Source organism: Aotus nancymaae, unplaced genomic scaffold (assembly GCF_030222135.1).
Source record: "Aotus nancymaae isolate 86718 unplaced genomic scaffold, 86718_ANA_hifiasm-v0.15.2.pri h1tg000007l, whole genome shotgun sequence".
In the NCBI taxonomy this organism is placed as follows: Eukaryota; Metazoa; Chordata; class Mammalia; order Primates; family Aotidae; genus Aotus; species Aotus nancymaae.
In genome coordinates this window covers 18167557-18183224 of record NW_026988418.1, presented here as the reverse complement: position 1 = coordinate 18183224, position 15668 = coordinate 18167557, and the positions used below count along the sequence as shown (strand labels likewise).

Sequence of the window (15668 nt, the reverse complement as noted above, 5' to 3'; positions counted from 1 at the left end):
GAACACTGCACTCACATCTACTGCCATTCTTGTCCGGGTAGACGCCATTTATCCTTCAGGTTCAGCTCAAAGGTCACCTCCTCAGTGAAGCCTTCCTTCCCCACGTTCCCACAGGGGTTTGGTCAGCCCCTATCATACCACTGATCACACAGAGTTGTTCCTGGAAGATCCTGGTGGGCTGAGAGCTTCTTGGGGCCAGTATCAGAATCACCAGTGTCTTGCATCGCGTCTGGTAGGTTTTAGGCATTCAATAATTGTAGCTGTTATTAGGTAGGGTTATGTAACATGCAGTTCCCACTTCAGGACATTTGCATTTCTTGTTTTCTGTGTCTGGGACATTCTTCCCCCAAATATCTGCAAGGCTGTGTCTCTCACCCCCTTCCCGTCTTTGCTAAAATGTCACTTATTTGATGAGGCTTTTCCTGATCCTCCTATTTTAAATTGCTAACATTTGGCCAGGCGCTCACACCTGTAAATCCCAGCACTTTGGGAAGCCAAGGTGGGTGGCTCATCTGAGGTCAGGAGTTCGAGATCAGCCTGGCCAACATGATGAAACCTGGTCTCTACTAAAGCTACAAAAATTAGCTGGGCGTGGTGGTGGACACCTGTAATCCCAGCTACCTGGGAGGTTGAGGCAGGAGAATCTCTGGAACCCAGGAAAAGGAGGTTGTAGTGAGTCGAGATTGCACCATTGCACTCCAGCCTGGGCAACAAGAGCAAAACTCTGTCTAAAAAAAAAAAATCGCTAACACTTAACTCCCCTACTCTATTCTCCTTCCCTAGTTATTTTTTTCTTTATAGCCTTTAGCACCATCTGACTGATTGTCCTTTAAATTTGATATTTTGTTCTCCATGAATTTTTCACATCAATTATGCTTTTTAAAAAAACAATTGTATTAAAATACTGTTTATCTTGGTTACTGAGTTATTTGCTCCCGTTCCCTGCCCTGCTTAAATTTCACTGTATTGATTTATTGCCTGTGTACTCTCTAGAACGTAAGCTACACTGATGCAGTGAATTTTGTCTATTTGGTTCACTTCACTGTCCCCAGTGTCTACAGCAGCAGCTTGTACCTGGTAGCTGCCGAAAAACTATTTTGTGAATGGAAGTTTGAATTCGTGTCTTAAAGACTGTCTTGGGCACTGTAATAAAGGTGTCTTTCTCCAACTGTTTCACAACGTTATATTATTTAAATGGAAAGCCCATAAAAATCATAGGATAGATTAGAAACCAAATTACCTAGTGTGTCACCATGGTTACAATGTCGCAAGTGGGTCTCCTGGAGGAGTGGGTGGGGCCTGGCAGTGGGCGGAAACATCACACTTAAATCATCATAGAGTTACACCTTCGAAATTCCTAGAGAGTACTTCCGTCAGCCCCGGCCAATCAACGATCTTGGGGAAAGCCGGGTTCTCTCTCTTTGGCTAAACTTCCGGAAAACCTCTCACTCGTGTCTAGAATGGGGCGGGGCCAGAGCGCCCCTAACCTCGCCCCCGTCCCCGCCCCCGTGAGCGCGGCTTTGCGATTGGCAAGAAGAGCGGGAGGCGGGGATTAGGGGCGGGGCTTGCTCGTGGCACAGGCGCGCTGGTCCGACGCGGCAGCGGTCCTGAGCGCGGCTTGGGCTGGGATTGCGGTAGGTGAATGTGGGTGACTGCCAGACCTGAGGGACGGGCACGGACAGCTGAGTGAAGTGAGTACGCGGTTCTGGGCGCGGAGACCTAGGACCCTGGTGTCCATTTTCCCATGTGCATCCCGTCCTTGAGTTGGGGCGGGCCGAGAATCACAAACTTTTGGATACTCCTAGTTTCCTGGTCTCCGTGTCCTCGGAGGGCAGCACTTACTGGTAGCACTTACTGGACTCCCTCGGTCGTCGTGAGAGTAACGCGACGTTATTTATTTTGATCTGCCTGGATATTAGAAATGGAAGGATTTGTATCTGCAAATCAGTGGTGTTCTCAAAGTGCCAGTTCTGGAAAGGCCCTGGACCACCCGCTGCCTGAGCCAGTCTTCCTGTTCTATGTTGGAGAAAACGGAGGTCCGGAGTGCAGTGACTGGACAGGGGTCACCGAGCGAGTGAAGGCCGAGCTGGTTTTTAGAACTAGGACTGGGGTTCCATTGCTGTTTAATGTAGCACAGTTCGGGATGGAAACTGTAGGATTTGGAGGCGAGGACCTTGCCTTCCACGTCTGACCCTGCGCTTATTTGCTGTGTGGCTTGACACAAGTGACTTTATATCTGAGAGCCTCCCTTTTCTGAGTTAGGCGTCATCATCATAATAGCAGCACTTTATGGCACTTAATATGTATCAGGTAACGTTGTAAACGCTTTCTGGACAGCTTTTCTGATTAGATTGGGGGGGCAATGGTGAGTCAAAGAATCTTTAAAAAGACCTGGCCTGAAAGGGCTGACAGTGTCCCGCACAGTGCAGGTACTCGAAAAAATCCACTGAATGACTCAGAGACTGTTTGCCAGAGCCTGAAGTGCTGCATATGTTAGTTACTATATTGCTTTCTAGATACTCCCTGTGGATAACTGGAAAATTGAGACAATTCTACTTATTCTCCTGTTCGTATAAGCTGAGGGGTCTGAGGACAGACATGGTGCAAGTGGCGGAGGAGGGCTTAAAGCTCTCATTTAAATTATCCAGATAATTATATCATTGTACCTGTTTACTTTGTTCTTAGTGTATTAACATATTTGATCAACAAATAATAATAGTCTAAATAGTAGGCATTATGCTAGACTCTGAAATTTAAAGATGTATAAAACTTCATGAACTCGTAATTTCAGCAAGGAATAGAATATTAAACATCGACACTGACCTCCCCTGTTGACCCCTGTTGACACACACCCAGAAAGAAAAAAAAGGATGTGAAACATTTGCTTCCAATCCCTGGCACACAACAGTTTCTCAAAAATATTTTTGGAGATGATTCTAGTACTGTGTACTAAAAAGAGGTGTGTGCAGTGGAGCACAGAGGAGGTGACTTTCTCTGTTTAGAGGGGTTGGAAAAAGTTTCTTGGAATAAGTGAACCTTGAATTCGAATTGGAGTTGCTGGGGGTTGGGGGAGGTCACTCTGTTTCAAGAATGATGAGCAACTTGCTAGGATAAGAAGCTGTAAGAGTTGTGTTGGGATCAAAATATGAAGAGCTTTGGTGCCATTCTGAGAAAATTATCATGAGAGCCAGCCTTTAATGGATTGTAAGCAGGGGAGTGATTGGATCAGCCATCTTTTTAGTTGGAGACTCATATGCAGACTGGACTGACAGGGGTCAAGAATCATTCAGTTCATTTATTGATAGAACATGTATTGAGGCTGGGCACAGTGGCTCACGCCTGTAATCCCAGAACTTTGGGAAGCCGGGGCAGGCGGATCACTTGAGGTCAGGAGTTCAAGATCAACCTGGCCAATATGGTGAAACCCCATCTCTACTAAAAATTCGAAAATTAGCTGGGCATGGTGGCACATGCCTGTAATACCAGATACTCAAGAGGCTAAGGCAAGAGAATCGCTTGAACCGGGGGGGGCGGGGGGCACGGAGGCTGTAGTGATCTGAGATTGCACCACTGCACTCTAGCCTGGGCAATAGAGTGAGACTCTCTTAAAAAAAAAAAAAAACCCTCCAGTGATTCTGATGCTCAATTAAATTTCAGAACCTCTGGGTGACTGTCATGTAGCAGGTGGTATTGAGGGGCTAACCCAATGTTGAGACAGTAAGGGCCAGAAAGGAGGAGTGGACTTAAGAGAAATCTTGGAGACAGACTCATTTGCTTTAGGAGGAATCAAGGATGAGTTTCTGATGGAGCCACTCACCTAAGTAAGCTTGGATCACAAGGAAGTGTGGAGCCAGGAGTGAATCCTCATGTGTATTGCCTACATGGCCTGTACATTCCTACAAAGCCACGCACTAGGGCTCTGTGGCAGTACAGACCTTTAAACATTTGTACAGTGCACAGGGGATATGGATGAGGCTGCTTGAGGTTGGAGGGGACCAGCTGGAGGACCTGAGGCTGCTAGAGGTAACCAGCTGGGAGATCTCAGCTCCCTAGAGCTGAGGGGAATCAGTAACCCATTCCCGGTATACTGCATAGACTGTGCTGAAAGTAGAGGTACTCATGAAATTTGGTGATACGAATCAAAAATCTCAAAAGAGTTTATAGCCTTTGATTCAGTAATTCCATTCTTCAACGTCTCTCTCAAATACATAGCCAAAAAAAGCCTTCTCTTCATTATAGATTATGTATAACAGAAAACCAACTACTGATTTTTGATGTAGTCAATCCTTAGAATGTTGTACTGCCATTAGAAATATGTGAATATTTTGTAAAATCAGAGGAACATACTTGCCTATCGGATAATGTCTGGTAAGGCCCTGTCATGTGCTGAAGATACAGTGGTGAGCAAGCTAGACAGGTCCTTGCTTGCACCGAACCGAGTGTCTGGGGCAAGACAGGCAGCCAAATGGGCAGGAACCCTAGGAGAAAAGTGGGCCGTGCGGGAAAAGCCAGCCCTTTGCGGGTATGGGGAGTGGGACAAGAAAGGCTTCCTGGGGAGAGGATGGTAATCCTGAGGCCTGGAGGATGGGAAGATGTTGGCACAGAAAGGGGAAAGGGATGTTCTGTGCAAAAGGGACAGTGTGTTTAAGAGTGGGCGTGGCATGGCCAGGCTCGGTGGCTCACACCTGTAATCCCAGCACTTTGGGAGGCCAAGGCAGGTGGATCACAAAGTCAGGAGTTCAAGACCAGCCTGACCAATATGGTGAAACCTTGTCTCTACTAAAAATACAAAAATTATCCAGGTGTGGTGGCACGCACCTGTAGTCCCAGCTATTTGGGAGGCTGAGGCAGGAGAATTGCTTGAACCTGGGAGGTGGAGGTTGCAGTGAGCCAAGATTGTGCCACTGCACCCAGCCTGGGTAACAGAGCGAGACTCCATCTCAAAAAAAAAAAAATGTGGGCATGGCAAAGCGAGATCAGGGAGGCGGTAGTGCTGAGATGAGGCTCACGTGGGCTTCAGCCTTATTCTAAGGGTAGCAGGAGGCCATTTTAAGCAAGAAAAGCTGCTAATATCTGTGCTTGGGAAGTCTCCCCTGTGGCTGCAGCATGGAGAATGGATTGAAGGAGGGCAGGAATGGAAGCCAGCTACCAGTGGGGAGGCTGTTGCAACCCTCCAGGTGAGAGATGAGGGTGGCCTGGACCTGGGTGGAGGCTGTGGAGGGAAGAGGGACAGATTGGACAGCAAGTGAAGAGGTAGGAATGAGAGGGCCAAGAGGGCTGTGAATGTGGCCACAGAGAGGGGTAGAGCAGGTGAACCCCACTTTCTGCTTTGGACAAAGTGCAACTTTTGCTGCCATTCACAATGATAGGCAGTGCCGAAGGGGGAGTGGGTTTGGGGGAGGATGCTGAGTTCATTCTGGGACGCGGGGTTTGAAGTACCTGCATGGTGTATTCTCCAGGAGGCAGGTGGAGATTTTGAGTCAGCCCTCAGCCTGCAGGCTGTCCAGGGAGTGTGTGCTGTGAAGAGGGAAGAGACCTATGACATTTCAGTGTTGGGGGGAGGGAGAGGGACAGGAGAGGGACGTGTAAAGGACAGTGTTCGCAAGAGACATCGCAACTAAACGTCAGCTGCAGTCAACTCCAGGCCAAGGGATTACAGTTGATTTTCTTTTCTTTTTTTTTTTTCCTTTGAGACAGAGTCTCACTGTGTTGCCCAGGCTGGAGTACAGTGGTACAGTCTCAGCTCACTGCATCCTCCACCTTCCAGGTTCAAGTGATTCTCCTGTCTCAGCCTCCCAAGTAGCTGGAATTACAGGCGTGTGCCACCATGCCCAGCTAATTTTTGTAATTTTGGTAGAGATGGGGTTTTGCCATGTTGGCCAGGCTGGTCTCGAACTTCTGACCTCAGGTGATCTGCCCGCCTTGGCCTCCCAAAGTGCTGGAATTACAGGTGTGAGCCACCGTGCCTGGCCTTCTTTTCTTTTTTGTTTTCAGATTTCCCCCCTCGTTATCTATAATAATAACAGCAGACATCAATTGAGCTCATAGTACATGCCAGATACTGTTCCAAGAACTTTTTATAACTCTTCTAACTGTCCACAATAAGCCTACAAGGTAAGTCCTGTTGTTGTTATTACCATTTTACAAATGAAGAAACAGCACAGAGGGGTTAAGACACATGTCCCCAGCTACATAGGGTGCAGGCAGTGGGAGGCCCGACTGGAATCCAGGCTGCCTCATTCCAGAACCTGTGCAGTCACTACACGCTGCTGTCTCTCCACAGGATGTTGTTAATGTTTTTATAATCAGGAAAATACTGATTTTTCAAAAACAGAAGTAAGAAGTTAGAGAAAGACTGCTTTGATCTGCCTGGATATTAGAAATGGAAGGATTTGTATCTGCAAATCAGTGGCTGTCTTAGAAGTTTGTTGAGAGCAGACTAGGTCGGCTGCTTCATGGTGTTGGAACACAGGTGATGCTCATTCTCACACAACTCATTTTTCTCCAGGTGCCGGTGCTTCCTAGTGCCAGGGTGTCATGGAAGGGCTGCTGACAAGATGCAGAGCGTTGCCCGCCCTGGCCACCTGCAGCCACCAGCTCTCTGGGTTTGTTCCTCGTAGGTTTCACCACTGTGTCCCAGGAGGAGGGCGGCGCCTGCTGCTGTCTCGTGTGTTCCAGCCACAGAACCTTCGGGAAGACCAGGTGCTCTCCCTAGAGGGCAGATCTGGTGACCTGACCTGTAAGAGCCAGCGGCTGATGCTGCAGGTGGGCCTCATCTACCCGGCAAGCCCCGGCTGTTACCACCTCCTGCCATACACCGTTCGTGCCATGGAGAAGCTCGTGCGAGTGATAGACCAGGAGATGCAGGCCATCGGGGGCCAGAAAGTCAACATGCCCAGCCTCAGCCCGGCAGAGCTCTGGCAAGCCACTAACCGGTGGGACTTGATGGGCAAGGAGCTGCTGAGACTTAGAGACAGACATGGCAAGGAATACTGCTTAGGACCAACTCACGAGGAAGCCATTACGGCCTTAATTGCCTCCCAAAAGAAACTCTCCTACAAGCAGCTTCCCTTCCTGCTGTACCAAGTGACAAGGAAGTTTCGAGATGAGCCCAGGCCCCGCTTTGGTCTTATCCGCGGCCGAGAGTTTTACATGAAGGATATGTACACCTTTGACTCCTCCCCAGAGGCTGCCCAGCAGACCTACAGCCTGGTGTGTGATGCCTACTGCAGCCTGTTCAACAGGTTAGGGCTGCGATTTGTCAAGGTCCAGGCCAATGTGGGCAGCATCGGGGGCACGATGTCTCATGAGTTCCAGCTCCCAGTGGATATTGGAGAGGACCGGCTTGCCATCTGTCCCAGCTGCAACTTCTCAGCCAACATGGAGACACTAGACATGTCACAAATGAACTGCCCTGCTTGCCAGGGCCCACTGACCGAAACTAAAGGCATTGAGGTGGGGCACACATTCTACCTCGGTACCAAGTACTCGTCTGTTTTCAATGCCCAGTTTACCAATGTCTACGGCAAACCATCCCTGGCTGAAATGGGGTGCTACGGCTTGGGCGTGACTCGGATCTTGGCTGCTGCCATTGAAGTCCTCTCAACAGAAGACTGTGTCCGCTGGCCCAGCCTACTGGCCCCTTACCAAGCCTGCCTCATCCCCCCTAAGAAGGGCAGTAAGGAGGAGGCGGCCTCCGAGCTCGCAGGGCAGCTGTACGACCACATCACAGAGGCAGTGCCTCAGCTTCACGGGGAGGTGCTTCTGGATGACAGGACCCATCTGACCATCGGAAACAGACTGAAAGATGCCAGTAAGTTTGGCTACCCCTTTGTGATAATCACTGGCAAGAGGGCCCTGGAGGACCCTGCACATTTTGAGGTTTGGTGTCAGAACACTGGTGAGGTGGTCTTCCTCACCAAAGATGGAGTCATGGATTTACTGACCCAAGTGCAGACCATCTAAATGCCCGTAGCCCACCCCTGCCCCGACCTTGCAGCCTTGGTGCTCATTCTAACTGCATTTTCCTACCCCTTTCCTGGACTCCTCTCTCCGGGAACAGCACAGCTCATGGAGGGTGAGATCATGTTAGGGAAGCCAATTTTTATCTAGTCATTTGTTCAGATTATTTGTACTTTAAGTCATTAACTTGATCCCTTTCTTCAGACTGGCCATGCTGCCATATACCTTTCCTTTTGTATTCCATTGTGGAAGCTTCTAGGAGGCTGAGAGGCAAGAGACCCAAGCTCCAGTCTTGGCCCTCTGGTAAATCACTTCCCTTCTCTCAGCTGTTTTTTTCACATGTAGGATGAGACTGGCCGATGGCTGAGGGTCCCACAACCTTCCTCACCCGCTAGGCTGGGCCAGCGGACATGGGCCTTTTGCTACATTCTGTCCAGAGAGCAGGCCTGCCAGCCCACCTCCACCGAGAAGTTGGGCTGAGAGTGTGGGGAGAATAATTGAGATCTGACTGCCACCAACTCACTGGTGACTTAGATACGTCCTCTCCCCCTGCTGGGGCCTCAGTTTCCCCATCTGTAACTTGAGAAAATGGAACTAGATCTGTAACATCTTATACGTGTCACTAGGGGGTTCATGAGAGGTTTGTGACAGGCAGATCTGGTTCCTCTGATCCTCCAGTCTGTTTCCTGGAAAGCTAATGTAATTAACTGATGGCCCAAAAGCTACCTCAAGAGACCTGGCCCTATTAAGATGGCTTAAGAACTGAGATCATGTTCTATCGATTGAATAAAGTCAAACTATTGGAAGGAGCCTTGCACATTAATTTGAAACAAGGATAACATCTGCCATTTCAACGGTGCAATAGCTTCCTACTCTTTTCTTTCTTTTTTGACTGTTCCCACACCCCCCCACCCCCCACATAAAAAACCGGGTGGTTGGGATATGTGGTTTAAACCATCTCTTCCCACAAGTATGGGGGCAGCAGGCTTCAGCTGCCGTGGTGACCTTATTCTAGGTGCAGGGTTGGATCCTAGAGCCATGATGGGGTGAATATTAAGAGCTGGTCTTTTGTGTCCTTCATGTAGAAGCTGTGCTTTTTTAAAACAAACAAACAAACAAACTGCTCTCTGCCTGAATTCTGTGGCAAACAGAGCAGGCTTGAACTACCTCAGCAATGCCAATGACTTTCATTGCTCCTGCATCCTAGATTAGGAACATAACCAAGCTTTCCATCCGTCGCCCCCTAGGGTCTCTACATGTCTGCATCTGACAAGAATCTATCAAGACCAAGCTCAGCCAGCACCTCCTAAAAAGCTGCCTAGCAGCTCCGAATATTGGTTCTCCTGCCTTCCACAGCACCAGTCACATCCCTTCTTGTTTTGTGCGTACACAGCTCATTGTACAGTGGTCCTGCCTCTTGTTGATGGTTAGCTCCCTGAGGCCAGGGCCCTGAGCTAATTCCTAGTGCACTGCAGTTCTTGTTTTGGCCAATGGTTCCACCTGCTAAACAGCCTCCAGGCAGCCTGATACTGGTGGAGGAACCCCGTTCCCAAGCACACAGCACCGGGTTTTCTTTTTTTAGTTCTGGGACAGTGTTTCCTTCTTGTTGCCCAGGCTGGAGTGCAATGGCGAGATCTAGGCTCACCGCAACCTCCGCCTCTGGGGTTCATGTGATTTTCCTGCCTCAGTCTCCTGAGTAGCTGGGATTACAGGCATGTGTCACCACATTCGGCTAATTTTGTATTTTTAGTAGAGATGAGGTTTCTCCACGTTGGTCAGGCTGGTCTTGAACTCCTGACCTCAGGTGATCTGCCTCTCATAGTGCTGGAATTACAAGCATGAACCACTACACCCGGCCAGCATCAGGTTTTCTAATGAATGTGTATGCCAAGCCCTACCAGCTCCCAGCCCTGCCAATTGGAGCTCCAGCCCCAGGGTCCCTTTGAAATACTTCAGATTTTCAGGCTAGGAGACATGCATTCTGAGAGCAAACCTAGTAAGGGTAGATTACAAAGCAGAGGATCTTAACCATGCACATTGGAATCACCTGGGTCCCACCCAGACGGTCTGGTTACATGTAGGGTATGGCCTGGGCATTGGGAAGTTTAAAGCTTCCCAGCTGATTATAATGTACAGTCAAAGTCAATTGAGAGCTCCTGGTGTAAAAGCTGCCTCCTCTGGACCCATTTTGTATTTGGGCATTTCTTGTAGTAATTTCAGTTGTTCATTATCAGACTGATATGCTCACTCTGCTTTTAATGGGCTGGCCATTTATTTGTTGAGGATCCACCATATGCCACCGGTGTGAGGCACTTTTAAATTATTTATTTATTTTTATTTTTTAGAGATGGGGTCTTCCTTTGTTGCTCAGGCAACAGGTTTCGAACTCCTGGCCTCAAGCAATCCTGCCTCAGCCTCCTGAGTAGCTTGGGACTATAGGTGTGCACCATCACAGCGGCTGATTTTTTTTTTTTTTTTTTTTGAGAGACAGGGTCTCGCCCACTTTGTTGCCCAGGCTGGTCTCCAACTCCCGGCTTCAAGTGATCCTCCTGCCTCAGCCTCCCAAAGTGCTGGGATTACAGGTGTGAGCCACCACACCTGGCCACTGTTAGGCACTTTATATACCATTTTCAGACTTTACAATCGTGCAAGGTAGATATGCTGTTATCTCATTTTACAGATGAGGAAGCATGAGCATCTATTTCAGCAACTTACCCAAGGATGCACAGCTCTTATGATCACAGCTAGATGGCAGGCACTAGCCAGATTGCCCTTCTTACTACACTGCTTAGCCTCTGTAAAACTAAATTATGTATATCTTTCTAACCAAGTTAGCCTAAAGTATGTGAGAAGTCAAGATTCATGTAAATGGGTGCTTTAAATATGTTTTTTTTTTTTTTAAGAGACAGGTGTTTGCCTGGGCGCGGTGGCTCAAGCCTGCCATCCCAGCACTTTGGGAGGCTGAGGCCAGAGGATCACTTGAGCCCAAGAGTTCAGGACCAACCTGGCCAACATCTGGGCATGGTGGCACACGCCTGTAGTCCCAGCTACTTGGAAGAGGCTGAGGTGCGGGGATTGCTTGAGCCCATGGGGTGGAAGTTGCAGTGAGCTGAGATGGCACCACTACACTCCAGCCTGGGTGATAGAGCCAGACCCTGTCTCAAAAAAAAAAGTTTTCCATAAATATTTAAAAAAAGAGAGAGAGGCAGGTTCTTGCTATGTTGTTCAGGCTGGACTTAACTCCTGGGCTACGCAGTCCTCCCAATTCAGCCTCCCAGGTAGTGTGCCACTTTGACTGGCTAAATAATTTTTATTTTTATTTTTTGGCTAAATAATTTTTTAACTTTAAATTTATGCTCCATAAGCTTGCTTGTTTATGGGATGTTAGCCTAATGTAAGCACTTTTAAAAACCAGATTCCAGGAATAGAGAGCCAGTTCATTTTACTTTTGATTAATGTGCAAGGTCTAGACTGACTTGAGGATGATCTAGAATCCTGGAGCTTTAGAGTTTAGGAAAACTTGAAGCTTGCCTTGGCTCTGGGCTGGGAAGTGGGCCTGGAGCAGGAATGAACCCACCACATGTCATCCGACTTGCAAGATGCCTGAGGACAGGCCAGGCGCCAGTCCTCTCTGGTCGGTCCTGCCGAGTAAAGAGAAGACTGGCTGGATCAGCCTCTGAGCTGCCAAAGCTGTGTAAGTTCGTGAAACAGATGCCCATGCTCTTTAGTTTACAATAGGGAGAGAAATACAGGGAGGACACCGATTTGCCCAAGGCTGAATGAAACCTAAGTGTCCTGATCACAAAGCCGGCGTTTTTTCTAGTAGCCAGGGGCAGCGTGATTTGGCTAAAAGATCACAGCCGTGAAGAGACATAATCCTAGATCACTTACTGGGGATGTGACCTCAGACAGATTACTTGCCCTATGTGCGTCTCAGATCCTCCATCAGTGAGACACTCGTGAAATGGTACCCACCTTGTAGCGGTGGGGGTCGGGGGAGGGGTTTGGGGCTTGACCAAGCTCACTTATATGAAATGCTTCATTACCCCTTAGTCTGCACTCAGAGACACTTACTTCCCTTACACCAGACAACTTAGGAAATTCCCCCACTGGGAGCTCAGGTTCTGTTGTTAACTTTGTTATCTCAAGACCTGGATCTTGTTTTCTTGATAAGATGCTTGACAACTTTCCTGGGAAATGCCACAGGCAAGAATTAGGAGGCACCTGCAGAATAGCTGTATCTCCTTAGAGGAAAGACAGAAATACTCAAACTGTGTACCTTACTGTCTCATTTCTGAACTTGCCAATTTTACCTCTTGCCATAAATTGATGAAATGGGATGCTGGCAAAATAGCAGGTACAGGCTGTATTATTGCTCATTCCTTGGGGAGATCTAGCAGCGACTGCCTCGGAAATATTTAGCAGAATTAATACTTGGGGACAAAGGCTGGTGCATAACAAAACCATTGTGTAAATCAGGCTTAGCATGTAAATCAAGGGCTCCATTAATATTCTGTGTTTTAATGGAAGAAACACCTGCTGGGCTATCCATAAAGGAGTTTTGCAGAAATCTGTTGAAATTGTCGTTTCCTTAACTACTTGAGTGCCAGGTCTCCAGAGTTTCCACAATCCATTTCCACTCCAAGATGCATGAGTGCCTTTTAGAATGGATTGTTATGCATCCAAGGGCATGTGAGACTTTGTCTTAGAGTTAGGAAAATGATTTTTAAGTTTTCTTATAATGTGGAAATTAGGAAAATGTTTTTATGATGTTATTGCAAACTTAAGTAACATTTGAAAAAAGTCAAGGTATTTTGCGTAACTTAAAATAATGAGGCTGGGCGCACGCCTGTAATCCTAGAGTTTGAGACCAGCCTGGGCAACATGGCAAAACTCCATCTCTACAAACAATATAAAAATTAGCTGGGCGTGGTGGCAGGCACCTGTAGTGCCAGCTATTTGGGAGGCTGAGGTAGGAGGACGGCTTGAGCCCAGGAGATGAGGTTGCAGTGAGCCAAGATCATGCCACTGCATTCCAACCTGGGCAACAGAGAGAGACCCTGTCTCAAAAATAAAATAAAAATAAAATTACTTATAGTGACCCCAACTACAGGCTCTGGAGTCAGACTGTCTGTGCCACTTACTATCTCTGTGACACTTGTGCAAGGCACTTCCTCATAGTCCCTCCACTTCAGTTCTTTATCTGTAAAATGGGGATAACAGTGCCTGGCCCACAGCAGATGCTTGGTAAGTGGAGCTGCCTGTATACTGAGTGATACTTTGCACAGAAGGTAGCTGGGTGGTGCACTATGGCCAGTAGAATGGGGTGGCAACTTTAAGCACCATCTTGGTGCAGGGGTTCCTGTCAAGCCAGCAGTGCCCAAGGCTGCTAATGAGCCCCTGTGGTTAAAGCTTAATTGCGCTTAGCTAATTAAAACTGTGTAGGGCCAGGAGAGTGAAAAGGTGGCACCAGTTCATGGTAACTCAGGATGACCTTTTTCCAGGGCAGCACTTGCTGCCAAGGCTTGCCAAGAAAAGCTCATAGGCTGACAGGAGCCCCATTGGCAGGGTATTGAGTGCTGTGGGGATTCAAGTGTGAGCTCTGGCAGGGGTTTCCGCAGACAGTGGATTCTTCTACCCAGGCAGACAGGTTGGGGACACTGCATGACACAGTCAGTGCCAAGACTTTACCATAAGCTTGGACTAAGAAGGCAAGGGCAGCTGGGTCTATTGCAAACTCCTTGAAGGCAGGGGGCTGGTCTCGTTAATATTGATATCTCCTGAGGGGCTTAGCAGAGTCCTGAATTCAAGTTCTGGTTCTACTTTTCCTTAGCTACCTGACTTTGGGCAAGTTACTTCACCTCTTCGCACCACTTTTCCTGTCAGTAAAATGGGGCTATGAAGCTACCTGCCTTCTAGAGGTGTTGGGAGGATTAAGTGAACCAATCCAAATAAAGCACCAAGAATGTTGCCTGGCATATCCTACGTGCTCAAGAGGTGGCAGCTGCTGTTACTGAGCCAGGCCAGCACAGGCACTACCCCTGGAATATGCCAGAAGGCCCTCCCACCTTACTGCACCCCCCCGATTCCTTCTTCAACTTCATGACCCAAGTCCATCATATGTGGTAGCTTCCATCCTTGATCTGTTCAGAATTAATCACTCCTTGCTCTATATCATCAGCCAGTAATAATTTGTTGTGCATCTACTATGTGCTGAGCAGGTGAAGTACTAGGCCCTGGCACTACAGAAATACACAGCTCAGGGTCCCTGACTCAGTTTACAGAGAGCGAGAACCATCAAGTAAACAATTACAATGCAGTGTGGTGTAGGTACCATGGGGACACGTGGGATAAGGAGACAGGGAGGGCTTCCTGAGGAGGCATTTGGGCCTGATTGAAGGCTACGTGTTAAATAGTGAAGGGAGGAGCAGTTGGGTGTAGAAGGGCAACAAGTGGAAAGAATAATGGTCCAGGCGGAGAGAACAGGATTCACAAAGGCCCAAAGCTCAGAGAGCATGGTGAGGTTAGGGAACAGAAAATAACGTCATAGATTGAACGTGTACTTTGAGGCAAGTTGTGTCCCACATGCTTCACATAGATTAATGCATTTAATCCACATAGGACCTGCATGAGGTAAGTGCTGTTATCCTGCTCATGTTACAGATGAGGAAACTGAGGCACAGAGAGCCTATTCAAAGTGCCCAAGGCCTCCAGCTAGTATGCTGTGGGGCTGGGATTGGGATGCAGGTGCCTGACTCCACAGCCAATCAATACTCAGCCCCTGCATCCTCCTGCCCCATAGCTGAACTATTCAGGATGGTTGGGCTGAGGAGGTCAGAGTGGGAGCTGTAGAGGTGGCGAGGGCCCAGATCCTGAATGGCCTTGAATGCCACACCAAGAGCGCTGAAGACAGAGAATCACTGGGGGCTTAGAGCAGGGCTGATGACAGACTTGCCTGTTGTGGCTGTATTTATCTTCATTGGAGCAGTTCCCAGGCCATTAGATTTATTGCATCCATTTAACAGCATAACCTTGAAGGCAGAGGCTGCCTGATGCACTTCAGCCTCGATGCTCTGCTCACGGCAGGTGCCGCATAAATGTTTGTAAAGCAAATGGAATAGGGAACACAAAGGAGGAAGGAAGGAGGGCTCTGGAGTGAGGTGCTTGGGTTCAGTTCTTGGCTTGGCACTCACTAGTGGGGTGACTATGTGCCTCCATGTCCTTATTTATAAAATTGGATAACAGACCCAAGAGGGTGGCTGTTGGGATTAAGAGAATCCAGGTACAGTGGTTAGCTCAGTGCCAGAATTCAGTGTAAACTGTGCCTTTCTTTGCTTGCCTGCAGTGTATTTCAGGGGGCTTTCTTCCCAGACCCCCTTCTTCAGCTGCCACCCCAAATCCATAGAGGTAACTAGACAGAAGTCAGGTGGTCCCACCTCCATCACTGATCCCTGGCCCTGAGAAGGAAGGGCAGCACTCGACGGGTGCAAGAGGCTCTTCCCTGTGCTCAGGTGTGTGGATGTGAGTGCAGGTGCTTTGGCCTGGCCCTCATGATGAGGCAGGGGAGGTTGGCTCTGCTGGAGTCCCAGGCATGGGCACGGTGGCAGGGGAGGTCCACATCCCCTGCAGAGAGCATTGGCCTCACTCTGTCCCACCAGGTGGAGGAAGGGAAGTGCTCAGGGCCCTTCACCTGGCTCAGCCTGGCT

The 15668-nt window shown here is 48.5% G+C and overlaps 1 protein-coding gene across 4 annotated transcripts; it reads left to right on the top strand.

Annotated features, from left to right (window-relative positions):
• Positions 1-1573: 1573 nt before the first annotated feature.
• Positions 1574-15411, top strand: PARS2 (prolyl-tRNA synthetase 2, mitochondrial). 4 transcript variants are annotated; one of them, XM_012442829.2, is made up of 3 exons: positions 1622-1691; positions 6509-7813; positions 9210-15411. In XM_012442829.2, exons 2-3 carry the CDS (start codon positions 6538-6540, stop codon positions 9230-9232), a joined length of 1299 nt encoding a protein of 432 aa, XP_012298252.2. In that variant the 5' UTR covers positions 1622-1691; positions 6509-6537; the 3' UTR covers positions 9233-15411. The 4 variants fall into 4 exon arrangements, with proteins under 4 accessions (XP_064228465.1, XP_012298252.2, XP_012298251.2 ...); XM_064372395.1 differs by lacking the exon at positions 9210-15411 and having other exon boundaries at positions 1574-1634; positions 6509-8768; XM_012442828.2 differs by lacking the exon at positions 9210-15411 and having other exon boundaries at positions 6509-8768.
• Positions 15412-15668: the final 257 nt, after the last annotated feature.